At 36.5% G+C, this 19222-nt stretch overlaps 1 protein-coding gene across 1 annotated transcript in view; it reads left to right on the forward strand.

Moving 5' to 3' along the window:
• Nucleotides 1-19222, forward strand: part of LOC121313521 (piezo-type mechanosensitive ion channel component 2-like) — a 181866-nt gene that overhangs the window by 31852 nt on the left and 130792 nt on the right. Inside the window, exon 2 of the mRNA XM_041246172.1 lies at nt 3012-3107. Within this exon, the coding sequence (XP_041102106.1) occupies nt 3012-3107 (96 nt within the window). The remainder of the gene's footprint in view (nt 1-3011; nt 3108-19222) is intronic.

Raw genomic sequence — 19222 nt, forward strand, 5'->3', positions numbered from 1 at the left:
ATTGTGTACTGATGATGGCAAACAAGCATCCATTTAATTAGCTGCCTATGTCTGTGAAAACTATCTGCAGCGTGTATGTATATAAAAGTATTTTACTGTGGAGAATAAACAGTAAATAGTTTATCCTAGTTTCAAATCGGTCTGCCCTGATAAACGTGACATGCAAATACAACAATACCAAGTATATTTACAGTATAAGGAGAAAGCACCCGTCTTAAATCAAACAAAATATACTTGTGTTTATTTTTTAAAAAAATATTTTCTAATATATGTGAGGTATTATAATTATGGGAACTGTTCTTTAAAAAATTGGTTGAATTTAACTATAATGTTTTTGTTATTAGTGATTTTGCTTGTTAAACGTTCCCTGTTTGAGTAGGTGGTGTCACTGATTATAGAAAGAGCGATAGACAATACACTTCCATCCACCAGTAACACACAACAAAAGCTGCTTACAGGCTGCTAGGAAGTTTTGTATTTTATCATGTTTTCAACACCACTTTGGTAAAATTAGTTGGAAAAAAATCATCACAACCGTATGCCTGCAATTATCATGTAATACATTTTTCAGTATGTGCTCTTGAGCTGCTTGTCCAATTGGGATGATACTTTAGCACGTTATTGACAGCATCAGAAACAGAGGCATTTGATGATGTACTACTTTGTGTTATTCATATCCCTAATATGGAATTTACACCCTTGTCAGGGGATCAATGTCACTGACTTGCTTAGTAACCATATTACCGGTCTCCCTTTTTAATTGAGGTTTTTTTTTTATCTGAAGTGATTAAGAACTAGGAAGCAGCAGAAACATTTACTTTTAGATTTGTCTACGTGTTCGAAATGAACTACAAAATACAAGCAGATGACCAAATGAATGTTGGTTATACAATAATTTGCCACTTTCTTTTTGTTTGTAAAATTGTACAGTATTCAAATGTATGTGATCACGTCAGTTGAGTGAAACTATTCAGTATAATAGTGGGTGTCTGAACAACAGGTTCATCCCTCAGTGATGTTCCTGGTGTTACCTGGAATGGCAAAGTTCACAGAAAACCAACTCTAGAACCTTAAATCCATGACAAGACACCTCTGTTTTCACTTTAACAGTGCTCCAGTAGCTACAAATTCGGGCTATTAACACCATTATATATGTTTTGTCCAGTCTGTGCGCAGTAAACCTAGGTTGCTGCTCATCCAGTTTAAACTTTATTAATGCCAATATGTAAAATTAATTAATCAAGGTCACCCAGATGCAAGAAACTTGGTAAAATCAATGATAAAGTTTTGACTAGTCCTCAGTCATTGAGAAAGACTTATAGTTGAACTGTTTGTCATTGAATTTATTATGTGCCTGTATGTGAGTCTGTATGCATATATTTATGTCACATTTATATCTTTAATTGTGTGTGCTTGTTTCTTAAAATGTTAGTAATGTTTTTTGCAATGAATCTATTGGCTCTTGAATGATTAATTACTGGTGTTCTCGGGGCAATATACAGACTGTACTTCTGTGGTGTTTTAAATCTAAATTTTCATTGAAATTATATGGAAAACAACTATTGCTCAATTCATTGTTACTTTTTAACCTGAAGCAGTAAAATAATAAAGTTGGACAGAAAGTAAATGAGAGCTGAAAGATATAGAAGAATGCATACACTGTGCGGAGTATAAAGTAGTTGCATTGATTAGATGCATTAAGATCCTTTAAAGATTGTTAGTGTTGTTTTTATATTAAGAGGGCAAGGACTAATTGAGTAATTAGTAGAATCTTTTAAAAATGGATGTTATTGAGCTTGTTTAATGTTCCTTTATGATGCATATCGTTTGTTAAGCTTACATGCCTCTGCTTCCCTCTTAATCTATTTTATTGTGTTGAATGTACAACCAAGACTTTCAGCACACGCTTTATTGACTAAATTACAATTTATAAAAGACAAGTATCAAACTGTGGACACATGTTTTTTTTTTTTTGTACAGGACTCTTTCTATGTATTACTTGCTAACACAGCTTACCGAAGATTATAAACCCCTGGTTAATAATAATTAAAAAAACCAAACAAAAAAACTTAATGGATGTCTTAAGCTTCCAACAATTAATTTTTGTAATTAATGATTTTTTTCATCTACAGAAAGTAAAATACAGAATAAGACACACAATTCCCCCCCCCCCCCCCCCACACACACACACAAACAACCATTTCAAATAGATACATCTATATATTTTTTAAATATAAACACACATTTTTTTTCTTTTGCATGGTACTTTTCTTTGGAGAATCTTAATGGGCAGTTAGTTGGTTTCCCATGCCTGTCAAAAGTCCTCAGTTTCAGAACCGCATCCAGAATTTTAAGACTGCTTTTTCAGTCCTTCATCACAATTCTGTATCTCCTCCTGGACACAAGTTTTGTTTACACAGTATTGTGAAGTACTCTAGTATTAGCGCTCACCCTCCTGCCTTGCATCCAAAGGCAGACAAGAGGGCTTAACCTTTTAAATGTCCAATTGCCTTTTTTGGTTTTAGAACTTTCCTTTTCAAGTTTTGTTTCAATGACCAGATGACATGAGCTATAGTATCTGTGTGTTGTTCCTGACCCCTATAGCTAACTTGACAACAGACATCTGATTCATGACCTATAGGAGAGATTTATTAGGTTAGGACCACATGACCATGATGTATGCAGATTTGGAAGGAGGCAGGTTTCTCAAATATACTTTTTTTATACGTTTTGAAACCCAACAATAAAAGTCCTTAAAAGGGTTTTTTTTTTGTTGCACATTACTAAATCATACCTACTCATTATAATTTTTATTTGATCAATATCTTTACACAAACACACACACACATACACTACTGAAAATGTAAAGAATGTACAACAATGTAAAACTGTATTCTGTTTTTTGTCAGTCAGCACGCTGCAAATGGAAATACATGAAGCCAATTTAATTTGAAGTGTTGATAACGATTCTGTGCTAGCTATGGGGACTGACATGTATTTTTCTCTTTCAGCATGTCTGTTCCGGTACAATGGGCTATCGTTTGTCTACCTCATCTACCTCTTGCTTATTCCACTTTTTTCAGAACCAACAAAAGCAACAATGCAGGGTGAGATCTGTTTATCTTTTTTTTTTCCAAAGCTAATTTCCGCTAAGAAAAATGTTGGCCAAAATAATGTTTACATTTGTAGAACACCCTAATGACAATGATTTGCAGATCAATGAGGTTTAGAATGAACTTTCATTATAAATAATGATGTTTTAGTATTTACAATTTGTGTTATAAATGTTGGTTGGTGCTCATTATTATAAGTAAGGTTTGGTAGCCACTGGTGATGTAAACCTTACATTTACAATCTGATATGTTAATGTCGACAAAGGCTGGGCTTCCATGCAGCTTAGAAAGTCGTCACTTTCTCTCCACAGTCATTGTTTATGTGACGTAGCACTACGTACCGCACACATTCCACGCTTTTTAGAAAGTGCGTGTCTAAAATATTGTATGACTTTAAAGGCGAGTTAAATCGTCTTCTCATGCTAAAAAGCTGTACAATTGATCAAAAACATATTTTTTGCATGGAAACATGTCCGGAAGTCATACATTGATAAATATAGTAATGAAATATGATAACAAAGACACATACATGAATACCAATAATGCAATATATTTATATATTTGAAGGAAGTACATATAGCTTTGAAGGAGGTATAACTGCAGTGTACAAAAATAAGATATAGAAAAAAATGAAGTTTCTTTTGGATGTACACATAAGACTTAAATGCTGTAACTGGTTAAAAATATATTTTTTAGGACGCTCTTGACAAAAGCCGAACTTCTTCTGCTGTATACAAAAGTATGTGTATGTATGTATGTATGTATGTATGTATGTATGTGTATGTATATATATATATCTCTATCCTAAAATGTACATTCAATTTGCAATACAGAAAGTTAACAGCAAACCACAGCTAAGAATAAACTATATACACTACCAGTCAAAAGTTTTAGAACACCTCAATTTTTCCAGTTTTTATTGAAATTTACACAGTTTAATGTCTCCATGTACTCTAAAATTAAAGCATAGAACAAATAAACCATTGGAGATAAAAAAGAAATCATGGAATTGTTTTGGTTAACAAAATTTAATCTAAATTTTTGACTCAAAGTAGCCACCTTTTGCAGATATAACAGCCGAACACACTCGTGGCATTCTTTCTACAATGGAAATCAAATATTGTTTGGAAAGTTCTTGTGTTGCACTTGTAGGTTGCTTTGCTTTCACCCTTCTGTCCAGTTCATCCCAAACCACCTCAATGGGGTTTAAGTCTGGAGACTGTGCTGGCCATTTCATGATTTGGAGCCTACCGTCTTGTTCTGTTCTTTTTTTTCGTAGTTTTGACATAGCTTGGAGGTATGTTTTGGGTCATTATCTTGCTGTAGGATGAACCCCTGACCAACTAGGCATATACCAGAGGGCATTGCATGATGCTGCAAAGTGCTGTGTCAGCCGTTTTGGTTCAGGGCGCCACTCACTCTGTGCAAGTCGCTGACTCTGGATCCAGCAAAAGAGCCCCAGACCATCACACTTCCTCCTCCATGTTTGACAATTGGTGTCACACACAGAGGAACCATCCTTTCGCCTACTCGACGGCTTACAAAAACCCTGCGTGATGAACCGAAGATTTCAAATTTTGATTAATCGGTCCATAAGACCTTCTTTTCCAGTCTTCAGTAGTCCACTGGCGGTGCTTCATGGCCCAGGCAAGCCTCTTTTTCTTAGTTTGCGATCTTAGCAATGGCTTTCTTACTGCCAATCGACCTATCAAACCTGCAGCTCGAAGTCTTCTCTTCACAGTTGAAAATGAGACTTGCTTACTTCAACCAGTGTTAAGCTGTGCTTGAAGCTGTTGTCCTGTGAGCCACCTATCACGCAAGCTGTTGACTCTCAGAAACCTGTCTTCTGATTCTGTTGTGGCTTTGGGTCTGCCAGACCTCTTCCTGTCAGTTTCCTCCAGTTTCCAAGTGCCTTTTGATGGTGTAGGAAACTGTACTCACTGACAACTTGGCTTTCTTTACAATTTCTCTAAAGGAAAGACCCACACTTTTAGGGTTATAATGGTCTGTCTGTCTTCCTTTGTTAATTGCCTTTTTCTTGCCATTATGATAGCAATATACTACTTCCTGCAGTAAAATACTATCCAAATAATGCTTAAGAGGGGGTAGTAACACAGTCTGTTCCAACACTGCTTTTATACAGACAGATGGTTTGTAAGTAATCAACAAAGGTTGGGACACCTGTAGGAATTGTTAGCATCAACTTTCAAGGCTTAGTTTACTTCCATTGCTGCAGAACAGCTGTAAGTTGTTAACCCATTACTTGTTCCCTGGAAAAGGCCTTTTTGTATAACTCTGAAATGTACATTATTTTTCAGTTTTTGGTAACCTAAACTACTTTTTTTTAACCTCTGGCAGTTTACCGCGTACCTTTGTACCATTTCAGGTTATTCAGCAGACTTGAACTGCTTAAATTTCAATAAAAACTGGAAAAATGGGGGTGTTCTAAAACTTTTGACTGGTAGAATAGATTGATTACTTAACTATGTTTTACTACCAACGTCTTCGTATTACACGATTTCATGTAAAACATTATTAAAAATAGATTCTGCTCTGTTTTAAAGAAACATAATATGAGGAAATGGCCATTTACAAACTTTGATGTTTTTATACTGTTTTGCGTCTAAAATGTACCTTTTAATTTGTAATTAAAGTTAACGGTGAACCATGTTGAGGAATACATTAATAGATTAAGTATAACAAAGTTCAATGAAACAGTCATGCATGCGTAGATTTCAAAGTAGTGCAAAAGTCATCAAGGGGCAGAATTCAGCACGACATCGGGTTGCGGGGCTTCCTGGGTTGTAAACCTGGAAAGAGAAAATGGTTTGTTTGGAGATTGATCTGCAGCAACTATTGGTGTAGGATTGTAAGTAATAGGTGCACAAATTCCTTACAATGACATGAAGGTGTTATTTAAAGAAAATGCTCAGAAATTGTTTGTGAATACAGTGTAATACAATAATTGTTAGTGTTAAATTACCATGATTACTTTGTTGTGAATCTGTAAGCCAGTGTAAACATGGTGGCAGCCTAATGGAAGCCTATGGGCGAACTGGGTTTCATTGTTGTTTGACTTTATTGTTAACGTTTATACCTGTGCAGTGTATGTACATAGGTTTAAATCACTATGTTAAAGCTAACTATTAACCAGGGATATGACAATGTATTTTGTATTGTATTCGTCTAGGGGAAGGGCTAATGGGAACTGCTATAAGTACCTGGCTGTTGGATCATAAGAGAGAGAGATAGAGATTGAGAAGATCTGCCTGAATTGACAACTGAGTAGATGAGTAATTGAGTAGTTAAGTAGATGAGTGGATGATTAGTTGAGTAGATGATTAGTAGATTAGTTGAGTAGTTGCGTAGATGAGTAGATCATTAGTTGAGTAGTTGAGCAGATGAGTAGGTGAGTAGATGAGTAGATGATTCGTTGAGTAGATTAGTTGAGTAGTTGAGGAGATGAGTAGAAGATTAGTTGAGTAGTTGAACAAATGAGCAGATGAGTAGTTGAGTAGATGATTATTTGAGTAGTTGAGGAGATGAGTAGATGACTAGATGCCTAGATGAGTAGTTGAGCAGATGAGATATGAGGTGTAAGTTTGAATTATGTCCCTAATTGCGCTTCATATAAAAGAAAACTACATGGACACACCTTAAAGTACTACCAAATAGAGTGGGAAAAAGGTGAGACTTATTTTTCTCTTTCCATGGAAATTGCCCCAATGATTATAGTAGTTTTTGAAAATGCCATTAATAAAATGTAGTCATTCAGGATTCTGAGACAGTGATGGAATATGAATAGGGTAAGAGATGTAGTGCATTATCTTGAGCCCAGGCTGACATATCTGTTACTCTCAGCTTCAGGTAAAACAGCAGCTAAACAGCTGAATGTGAAAAAAGACCAAATGAAAAGACTTAAATGGCACATAGTCGAGAACAAAGGACACGAATAACCCACAGGTGACAGCATAAAAGCCCAATGTACAACATTGTTCTCAAGAGACACAAAAATGTTATCTTAATTAATTAAATTATGATCTCCTTGAGACATACAGTAGAAAGTTTTTGCTGTTTTTCAGTGGATGGAGATGGTGCTTACTAACATAATGCCACTTTCGCTGATCTGGCTGGTGTTGCATATGGGTATTAGTCATTCATTATCTAACAGTGGCGTTAAACACATGGGGCCAAACCTGTAGGTCAAAATCTCTAGGTTGAACTTAACGATTTTTTAAATCCTTGTAACTGAAATTGAACACAAAAAAACACACACACGCGGCACCTGCTATAATGCAAGACAGCCTGCTAAGAAATTGTTACAAGAACATTTAGGGCCATTAAAAATGTTTACAAATTTTTTCCACATTGGCTCATTCTGTTTTATAGTATTGAAAATCCAAAATAAACTCTCAAGTTGGTTATCATGGAACTATGCCTTTTCAGGGCTGCAATCTGTGTACTTTGCATTTGAAATAGTGTGATAATTTAACTTTTTTTAAATTACATTACAACACAAAACAAGGTAAGACACATGCATTATTTAAGTCAATTGTCATTACCTGTTCTAGTGAACATAAGAGGTCAATTAGAATACACAGTTACTGCTCTTATGTAACCCTACATAACAATGCTATTACAATCTGCCATTACATAAGGCAAAAACAGGAATAATTCATCTGCAACTGTTATCTTTTCTACAACAAAAAAATGCAATAAAGCAGATGTATTATGTCAGAGCAATTCATCACAAGAAACACATACAGTGCCTATAGGAAATATTCAACCCCTTTGGACGTTTTCACAGTTTGCTGTGTTACAACCTGAAATCTTTATGCATTTAAATGGGATTTTTTCTTTTGTTTTACACAACCTACTCAACACTTTCAATGTGTGAAAAATGGGGGGGGTGTGTGTGAAAAAACAAATCAATTAAAAATAAAAACCTGAAAAGTCTTCATTAGATAAGTATTCACCCCCTTTTCTATGACACTCCTAAATAAACTCAGGTGCAACCAATTGCCTCCAGAATTCACACAATAAGTTAAATGGAGTCCATCTGTGTGCAGTAAAAAAGTGGTTCACATGATTTCAGATTAAATACACCTGTCTCTGTAAGGTCCCACAGTTGGGCAGTGCATTCAAAGCAAAGATACTACCATGAAGACCAAAGAGCTTTCAAAACAACTCCGGAATAAAGTTGTGGAAAGACACAGATCAGGGGAGGGGTATAAAAAGATTTCAAAGGCATTGAATATCCCTTGGAGCACAGTCAAGTCGGTCATTAAGAAGTGGAATGTATACGGCACCACCCAGAATCAGGCCATCCTCCCAAACTGAGCAGCCGGGTAAGAAGGGCATTGGTCAGAGAAGCCACAAAGAGGCCAGTGACAACTCTGAAAGACCTACAGCGTTCCATGGCTGAGATGGGAGAAACTGTCCATGTGACAACAATAGCTGAGGTAATCTGGATTGTATGGAAGAGTGGCAAGAAGGAAGCCATTTCTGAAAACCAAGCCCATGTAAAATCCTGCTTGGAATTTTCAAAAAGGCATGTGGGAGAGAAATGTGGCATAAGATTCTGTGGTCCAATGGAACAAAAATTGAACTGTTGGGCCTAAATGCAAAGAGTCATGTCTGGTGCAAACCCAACACAGCACATCACCCAGGTAACACCATCCTTACTGTGAAGCATGGCGGTGGCATCATCATGCTATGGAGTTGCTTTTCATTGGCAGGGACTGGGAAGCTTGTCAGGGTAGAGGGCAAAATGGATGGAGCTAAATACAGGTAAATCCTTGAGGAAAACCTGCTTCAGTCTGCAAAAGACCTAGGACTGGGGCAAAGATTCATCTTTCAGCAGGACAATGACCCCACGCACACAGCCAAAGCAACACTGGAGTGGCTTAAAAACAAGAAAGTGAATGTCCTAGAGTGGCCCAGTCAAAGCCAGGACTTGAAGACTTGAAGATTGCTGTCCACCAACGATCCACATCCAACTTGACAGAGCTAGAACAATTTTGCCAAGAAAAATGGATGAATATTGTTTGATCCAGATGTGCAAACCTGGTAGAGACTTACACAGCATGTAATTGCTGCCAAAGGTGGTTCTACCAAGTATTGACTCAGGGGGGTGAATGCTTATCTAACCAAGACATTTCAGTTTTTTGTTATTTTTCATTAACTGTTGTTTCACAATAAAAATTATCTTGCCTCTTCAAAGTGTTGAGTAGGTTATGTAAATCAAAGGAAAAAAAAATCCCATTTAAATGCATCAAGATTTCAGGTTGAAACAAACTGAAAACCCCCAAGGGGGGTGAATACTATAGGCACTGTAAATATGACTTCCCGTAAAAATGTATGAGTTACCAGGCAATTATTGCCCCAGAGCATGCAGCATTTTTTCAAAACTCCAGTAGTGAGTTACACTTGTGCCAGGAATCAGCTACCGCTGGTCTTGAGCTAATTCAAGTTTAACGTTATTACTGTTTGATTGCACATTATTTTGCCTAAAGAATAAAATAAAAAAACATTGAGCTATACTAAATTAGCCTTGTTATACAAAACTGGTCTCAAGGTCTTTAAATATGTTTAGTGGGTACTTTTTTATGACATAGGCAAGTACTTTTGGGCCAATTTTAAATTAAGTTAACTCAATTCTGGTTCTAATAAAGTTTAATTTATGTTATTCTCAGGTGCCCTATTCTGACTCAAGGTGTCTGCTAATGTTTTTTTTTTTTATGTAAACATGTAGACAGTCAGATATTAAACAGATCACGGTACACTAAACATATAATTCTGGCAGAGACGTGTGGTTATAGAAGGAACCGTTTAATTTTGAAAATCTATTTTAAGGATCTTAACATTTGTCAATGTTAATGATCTAAGCAGTATCCTAGTACTCAAATTTATAAACCCGATTTTACGTTCACATGTGTTTACAACTGTTTAAATAACCTACATAGACTTTTTTCTTTTCATTGTTGACATCCTGACATCCTATTAACTTATAACTTTTAAAGCCTCTTTCAAAGCTCTTTACAAAATGGCTGCTCTAGTGCATTGGAGTTTGTGACCTGAATTGAAAAGTAATAAAAAAAAATGAAAAAAACATAACAAATGCTCTGGCTTTTCTGTTCCGTAACACATCATGGATCGTTATTGGTTTGACAATGTGGGCAATAATCCTTACACTATCAGTGTACTAGAGCCGCCATTTTTTAAACAGACTTTAATGTTATAAGTGTAAAAAGTTATCAGGATGTTAACAATGAAAAGAAAAATTACTGGTAAGTTATTTAAACAGTTGTAGCAACATGTGTGGACATATAATGCTATACCTGTTTGTAAAGAAGTGGGATTTTGAAAGTGTGTGTGTTTCGGAGTTCTCTTTCTACAAATGATACAAACAACATTTTAAGACAAAGACACCACTAGAAGTAACCCTGAACACTAGAGAGTGACCACACTACTGTACACAAAGAATACAAGCCTCTGAGTTTAAATGATGCAACAGCAATGCAACTTGTCTCAGTCTGGGATAGCTTCTGTGTGAATGCTGTGGAAAAATATTGGAACTGCTGTGCAAAAAATGGCCATCATGGGAAGCATTACGTAGTTATTTGAAAGTGTATGCATGCTGTTTTCAACAATTAAGGAACAAAGGAAAGGAAGTAATAAAAGAATCAAATAGCAGCAATAGGTTGTTTTTCCTGTCAATACCCCATCACTTGCCCTAGGGAATAGAACAAAGAATCTTTAATGTGGACTACTTACCAACTAATAAATAGTTAAATACATCCTTTAGAATTTAAAAGCATATATAGTATAACTGGATTTACAGTCACATTGCAGATTGGATCACAGTGATCAAGGTTTCACATTGCTTTGTGTTCTCAGTATACAATGGAGTAAGAGCTTGAACGCCATATATTATCATATCGTTACCTGCTTGGTGAAAAGTAAAAAAAAAAAAAAAAAAAAAAAAAAAAAAAAATAATAATCTGATAGCACTAGCAGTATCTGCACTACAGAGTATAATGCCCTTTTATAATGTTTGTCCACCAGGTGGTGCCAAGTGTAAAACGGAAATCTCATCAAAATCGCACTGGTAACAGTGGTAAACAAGGGATTGATTGAAACTAGACCTTGGACCTCCCAGTACATCTAAATGTACACACTGCAGTTACTGTAGTGTAAAATCATAGTGTACAGCTACAGCAGGCGTGCTGTAAATAAGAGGCTATTTTAGCTGCACGTTTCTGATTTACTTTGCAGGTATTGTTTTGGTTATCAACAGCTTTTACTGTGTCATAAGGAAGTGTAGTCTCCGGAAGAAAATGATATTCAGTACAGCCCCCAGGGTCCTCCTACCATCTCTTTATTCCACCTCAGCTATTCTATTTGACCCTGTAGACTGTCTCTTAAGTCAAATGTTCCTAGCCTTGTATTTTCTTTCTAACATAGAAATGAACTAGGACCCAATACCTGAACTTTCCAAACACGATATGGGCTTTATGTACAGTAGCTCCAGAACTGCCTTTAAAGGGGGGAATTGTGTATATTTTATGACCACCATGAAACAAGTTGCAGGTAGGAGCAGTTCAGTTGAGGTTTTGAGTTGTTCCTTGTTGTTTTTATAATTTTAGAATCGTATCATGTTCACAAAACAAATTACACTGACACTGGCTTAAAAATGTGTTGAGTAAGATTTTTTTTTTTTTAAATCATGTTAAGCTTTTCAATTGTGTTCAAGGAATTATCTCACTTCACAGGTCACGCAGGTAATTGAACTGTAGGCAGCACTGTCTTATATAATAATAAATAATAATCTTTATTTTTATATAGTGCCTTTCATAGTGGATCACCATCACAAAGCGCTTTACAGATAGATGTATCTCCTGTCCACTGCTCTTTGAGATTTCACTGGCTGATGCATGTTCTGCTACTAAAGAAATGTTAAGAGAGCTACACATTATCTTTGGTCAAAGCAGACAGTTAATCTATTTCTTTAGCCCTGACATATTTAAACATTACTAAGTGATTAAAAGCAACTTGGATCTGGCTTCTGTTTAGGTGCTGTGTCAGCCCATATATTTCAATACCATCAAGATAATTTTCACTCTGTTTTGCCTCCACACAACTTAAATATATGACATGTTGCTGTCAACAATATTTCCTGGTCTTGATACCAAAATTCATAAATTAATCCAAAATATATATAAATGAATTGAAGTAACTTGAAATGAAATTTCTCCCTTTCCGTCTTTGACGTTTGAAGTCATAGAGTTGTTCTGGGCTTGGTTATTGTTGTTTGAATTTTCTCTACATCTCGTTTACTTAGCTTTGAGCTTGTCTGCAAACTCTTTCCTCATGAACAGCCTTCCTCATTCCATTCAAATCATGTAACATTATGTCCTTTCAACTTCCACACCCCACCTGCTCAACATATAGAGAAAGACTATTGGTGGGGCTGGCAATGTGCAAAGGTCTATTGTTCACATGGGCTGAATGAAATGGGGAGGGCAGCTCAGTGCTGGCACTTAAACTCAAAGGCAAGTAAAAATAGATTTAAGTGAATAATAACTCAATTAAATTTGAAGCTACTTACTCTTTAATGGGTCACCTGGGAAATGCCATTTTGTACTTAAATAAATAAATAACCAATTAGATTTGGCAATAAAATATTATTGTGTTAACACATACTGTTAAAATAAAATAAAATAATAATAATAAAAAAAAACAATCTGCCTGAGTCATCATCTAGACGAGAGAATCTGATGTTGCTTTTCTGAAAAGGTCAGACTAGATTTATTCCAGTATCTCCTACACTTTGCGACTGTGGAGCCATCATTTGTGTTTCATTCTGCTAAAGAATATCTTTCTCATCAGTGTGCTGAACTCTCTATCTGCTCTCTGAGCAGCCCACTGACTGCTGGTTACACACAAATGGGATTTATAATAAAAAAAAAAAAAAAAAAAAAAAAAAAAAAATCCAAATTTTTAAGGTTTAATTGAGATGTTTCTTAGAATTCTTTCTTTTTTATTTTATGACATGCCAACAAACAGATGGAGTCTGCTATTAAATTCATATGGTGCAGCTATCTTTTGAAAAAGTAGCAAAATAAACAGCTGTGATAAAGATAATTCATGTGTCTCGCAATTCTAGAAGTTTTGACATAACATAATTGCAACTGTCTTTATCCAAGTTTTTGTTATTTGGTACTTATTTAAAGCTGCTAAATGGAAAGCTGGCATGTTAATAATTAAGTCTACCCCTGGCAGAACTGCGATGAATAAAACACAAGAAACCACTTTTAGAAAAAGCAAGTCCAATGAAGATTTCTGTATAAGTATTCTGAATTTAAACAAGGACTGCAGTAAAATGCCACGTTTGCAGTGAGGTCCTGGGGCAAGTGGAAACTAGACAAGATTTTTATTGTCCTGTACTGTATTTGCAAAAGTGCTGAACCTGTAATAACCTGCAACATTTGTGTCTGCTTGTCTGGTGTAACTTTGCCTCAGGAAGCTACTGGAAATGAGGCTTATCACTCTGTAGAATATTGTCGTTTACATATTTTTTTTAGCCAATGTACTTGAAATATGGTCTATAGTAGTAGTGGACTTCCAAGCATATGGTGCTACGTTGCAGTGTTCTTATTTACCTACTTTAGTTTTGCATTTCAAGTTCAAGCGACAAGTTTACATCTCACAAGTTTATCTCAGTTTGTTTGTACACTGCTATTGATGTTTTGGCTTGCTTGGCTCATAAAGGTTAATATCTGTCAGTTGTTGTACATGTCTATTTTTAAAACAAAGATGAAAATTTGCAGGGTTCTAATTATTTGATTTTTATTACATGAGACTAGCAGTTATTTATTTTATGCTAAAATTGGACTGTGCTTTCGCCAAGATAAAATGAGGTATTGGTGGTGGGGACCAACCAAGACATAGCTTTGCTGTAATATATGAGCCTTCATTGCTTTTTCTCTGCTAGGTAATGTGGATTTTCTATTAGTTCAGTGTGTCAAGTGTAATGCTGGCTCAAGCTATCATCCTATTTGTGGCCTTCCCAGTACCTCAGCACTCACAACGCAGGAGATGGTGACTCCAGGGAACAACCAAAGTGCAGCCTTCCCAGCACCTTAGCATTTCAACCGTCTGGAATGGGCTGGGTGGGGCTTATTATAGGGGTCATCAGGTGGGCACTTCCCATCGACAAACCCTCAACACCACAGAAAGGCCCCACTGAACCCAGCCCAGTTTACTTAGCCATCAATTCCTTTTAATTGATGTTAACGTCTTCAAACACTTGCCTTGGCCATCCGTTCCTTTTCATTGATGAGCTCCTACATCACCTTTTTTGAGCTACCCAATCAGACCTTGTCCTCCTCAACCAGAGGCAGTTGCTACTTCTCTCTGCCTCCTTTGATAGAGCATTCACTATACGTTGCAATTCCTGTCGACTGAACCCAATATCTATGAGAATGTGTAATGAATCCCCACTTCTACTCAATAAACCTGGACTCTCCACATCTGTTCCACCTCAGTGTCTAGCTCACCATACCAGAGTTTTTTCCTCTTGTATTCCTCATACATGTCCTCCCATGGCACTGTTAGCTCCACCAAGTGAACAATGCATGCTGAGACTGACCACAAGACAAGGTCACAAAAATAAGGACGGTTGAAATACTGTGACAGTTATTTCTGATATTTTCGGCAAGCTATTGATCTTATTATGCCATTCTTCCAGTGCTAATGCCAAGCATTGCAGCACCTGATGTGCTTCAGGGTAGCGGGTGATTAACACAGAAGACATGCAGGGTTCTCTCCCACCCACACATTCAGGTTCTGCGGTGATGGAAGAACATCATATGTGGACCTGATTAGGAAGCTGATCCTCCTCTGTTTCGTTGTCCACAGGTCTCAGCAGCCTATCTTACACTGTTCCACATTCTCCCCGCTTAGCATAGGAAACCACTTTGACACACCTCATCATCTTGGGAGATTATTTTTCTTTGAGGATAGAGACCCCTCCATGCCCTTGGGACTACCTGTTTTACCCATGCTACCTTCATCAACCACAAGGTTCTTAGAACCTCAGATGAACTCTTGTAAACTAGGCGATGATGAAATCATTGCTGTATGTTCTTGTTAGGTTCGGCTATCATACGTTTTATAATTCTTATAGAACATATTTCTTTCCGAATGCATAACTTCTTTTGTTTATGTGGATTCTGGCATTTCCATATGTGTAATCTTATGTTGCGATTGATTTCACAATATACTGTGGGCCTCCTGCACTAAATGGTGGTAAATTACCTGAAATACTGCATGGTAAAAGAAACCTATACTGTGCGCAAAAAGGAAGGCGTGACTGCTCTATTCACTAATATAATAATATGCACGAATAAGGCGAGGTAAATGATCCATTTGCAAGCCATCATAGCACGCACGTATATGGGCACTTCAAAGGACAGGTAGTCCTACTCAATGTGTCTGCGTAGGATGAGGTGAGGCAACCCTAGAATGTTTTTCTTTGAGACGATCAAAGCAGAGAAACAGAACATAATTAACTGAAAACAAATATTTACTTGTTCACCTTTATCCCCCTCTGGTTTATTTTGAAGGTACTCCAGAACCCAAATGTTGGCTAAATATAAATGTGTTTCTTTTAAAGGGATTGCAAGTGTGTGGTTTATTTTATTTTTTTTCTTTTAAGAAACTTTAACCTTCCAACTGCTTATCTGGCGATTTCGATGTGCTGCACAGGCTAGTCACAATTTGTGCAGCACTCATGACAAAAATGCTAATGTTTTCAGGGCCAAAATAATTTAGTGTAATTCATGTGTTAAAAGAGCACAACTGTCTCTTGGCCATTTCGGCAGTACAGTGTCATAATGGAAGAAATACAATACATCATGGGATTTTATACAGCACTCCTACAATGCATCTTGCATTGAGAAAGCAACACGTTTGGAATTGGAATAAGGGAAATGATTATGTAATACAATTCATGTGCAGTCATCTTTTGGTAAGTTGCATTTTCCAAATCATATCATTATGTACAGTATTACAACACTGTATGTTAAAATATTGCCCTTAATCCACAAAATCAATGAAATACATCCTATGTAGCCCATATTTTACCTTATTTGTAGTGTTCTGTGGAACACCGGCAATCTCCTTGTGATGGTGGGGGAAGTGATACCAGCAGGCACTCATCCTCTGCTGGTGGGGGTGGCGGAGGCAGAGGAAGCTCCTGCTGCCCTGCTCCTGCCAGTGGAGGTGGCAGAGGCAGCTCCTGCTCCTCTCCTCTTGATGGCAAAGACAATTTGTTGCACATATATAGGAGTGTGTCTGCTTGTAGGAATAACATTATACTTGTGTACAACCAATTGTTTCTGTCAATGTAGGCTGTACATCAAATATTTAGCATGTTGTTTTTCAAAACTGCTTCAAGAGGTATTGCTGACATTGAAGCAGCGCAAGACATCTGTTTTTGAAATTCACTCAAGTCCTTAATCCAGCCCCTAATATCCACTGTATTTCATCCTGTCAGATTGATACAAACAGTAAATTATATACAAGCTTAGATGTGTGCATTGGAGTGCAGAAACTGAAGCTTTATGGATTATTTTATTGCATACTGACAATAAAGACTGGCATGACTGATAGTTGGAGGTTTGTAAAATCCGACTATTTACTGAAAAAAGTTTGTGTCAACACTCAATTCCTGGTAAAATAAGTGAAGAGGAATTGAAATAGTGACAAGAATGATTTATCGTCTGTGATCAAGATGGCTTTGAGTGGCATGGATGGTGACGTCAGCGTCCAGGAAGCAGCACACAAACAACCAGGGATACAGGGCTGACATGGCCGCAGCCATATGCTGATTAATTAACAAATAAGAGACATTACAAAAACATAAACAAAGCGGCACACAGGCCAAAACAAAAGGCTCACACAAAACTAATATAAAAAGATCAAACAAGTACCTTTGAAACTATTTCACACAAATAATAGCAATCGTCTGTATGGCACTCTGTCTCAGTGAGTCTCTCTCCTTCTCCAACCAACCCCTTAATGAATCCGTTTATACTGTTCTTCACATTCTTCACAAGGTTTTCATGGATGCGGAATTAACCCCATACTTGCCACAATACATAATTCTAAACAATAATACAAATAAATACACAACACTATAATAACAACAATAATAATAATAATACTCACTCTGTCACATCGCCACTGCAACTCTTGGCAACAGGAGTTTCATCTTATACTTCAAATGAAAAACAATAATAATGTGGCATACTGGTACTATAATTCTGTAAACCAAAAATATTGTACTCAAGTTTTATTCATTAAGAAGTCCACTGTTGCCTAATGCTGTTTTTCATGAAAAGGAGGATTTATTTGATATCTCGCTGTTGTACTTATTTTTGTCTTAACAATGTATGCATTTAATATCTATTGCCAAAAATAAATCATTTTTAAGCTACAACAGAAATAAATATTCTAAAAAATATATTATATTCATTAAATTAGGACCAGATGTGTTAAATCCAAATTGAATTCTAAACCAGTTACATGCAGTTATTAGACATGTTTTTAATTGTCTGAATTTAATCAGCATATCTATATATCTATCTAGACTAGGACCTGGGCCAAAATAAATAAGCATGGTACTATAGTATATAGCAGAGTGATTCGTATTTTAGTGATCTATTGTTGCACCAAAGCACTGAGAAACTGAAGGCTATACATGCCACTAGAGGGAATCTTTAAACACAAGTAATTAAATACATACTGAAAGTGGGGAAAAGGAGAAATGGCAAAAATCTCAATAAAATAATTTGGCTCTGAGCGATTAGCATTTGAAATGTTAAGTTTGGGCTGTGACAGGAAGAATCCTTTAATTTGTGTAGGGGGTAGTTTACAAGTTTACAGACATGGGTCTAGAACCTGAAAATACAAAATGCTATTTTAAAAAAAAGTGAAGGAAGTGCCAAGAACCATAAAATTAATTTTGTCTTGGATTTTAAACCATCCTTTGTCCATTCATGAATTCATGTGGTGAAGTTGCTGAGGTCATCGTGTTGCCATGCTTCACACAGAGCTCTAACAAATTCTGACCCTGTCCTTTAATTGATCTTTTTGATTTCTGGGAAATTGCGAAACTATGAGTCATGTCATAAATTCTAATTGGAGGTTGCCTGCTATTTTCTCTCTGTCTCTTACAGTGTATACAGTTGGTATTGTTTTTTAAAGAACTGGCTGCCCAATGTGCTGGCTTGCATACTTGTGCTTGAAAACAGTGGAGGTTCTTATAGCTAGGTTATTGAAGGGTTTGTTTGTTTGAATTATAAATTGAAATTTATGTTTATTATATTTATTTATTTTGTTTCCTATAATTCCATTTCTTCTGTAATAGTTGAGTCTTACTGTGTATTATTTTGAAAGGTTATATCCAATTTATATTTACTCACCATCAGCGTTTGGTTATTGCTGGAAACTATGTGCATTTTTACTAACAATCTGAGTTAAATTAACTTCAGTCTCATCTGAGGGCTTTTCATCTCAGTTTTCAGGGTAAACAGGTACTGAATGTAGCTTGGAGTGGTCTGTGGCACAGGAAGCCTTAAAAGTATTTCTGCTTAGAAATGCAGAATTATTAAATTGGTTAAGCCATTGCTGACACGACTGCATTTTTTTCTGTAAGGAACCTGGCTGCATTCTTAAGCTAGGGAGACTTGTTTTGCCATTCCGTGCCATGTGCTGATTAATTGGGTTTTTCTTTTTTTTTTTTTTTTTTTTTTAATTTAGTAGTCACCAATTTGCTTTTTTTGTTATTTTCTCCCCAATTTAGTAGTGTCCAATTATTTTGTTTGGCTCAACTCACTGCTACCACCCCTGTGCTGACTCGGGAGTGGGCAAGACGAACACACATTGTCCTCCGTATGCGTGTGTGGTTAGCCGCATTTTTACAAACTGCAGACTCACCATGTAGCCAACCAGAGCTACAGTGTCGGAGGACAACGCAGCTCTGGGCAGCTTACAGGCAAACCTGCAGGCGCCCGGTCAGACCACAGGGGTCACTTGTGCGC

The sequence above is a fragment of the Polyodon spathula genome, chromosome 3, assembly GCF_017654505.1.
Source record: "Polyodon spathula isolate WHYD16114869_AA chromosome 3, ASM1765450v1, whole genome shotgun sequence".
Classification (NCBI taxonomy): domain Eukaryota; kingdom Metazoa; phylum Chordata; class Actinopteri; order Acipenseriformes; family Polyodontidae; genus Polyodon; species Polyodon spathula.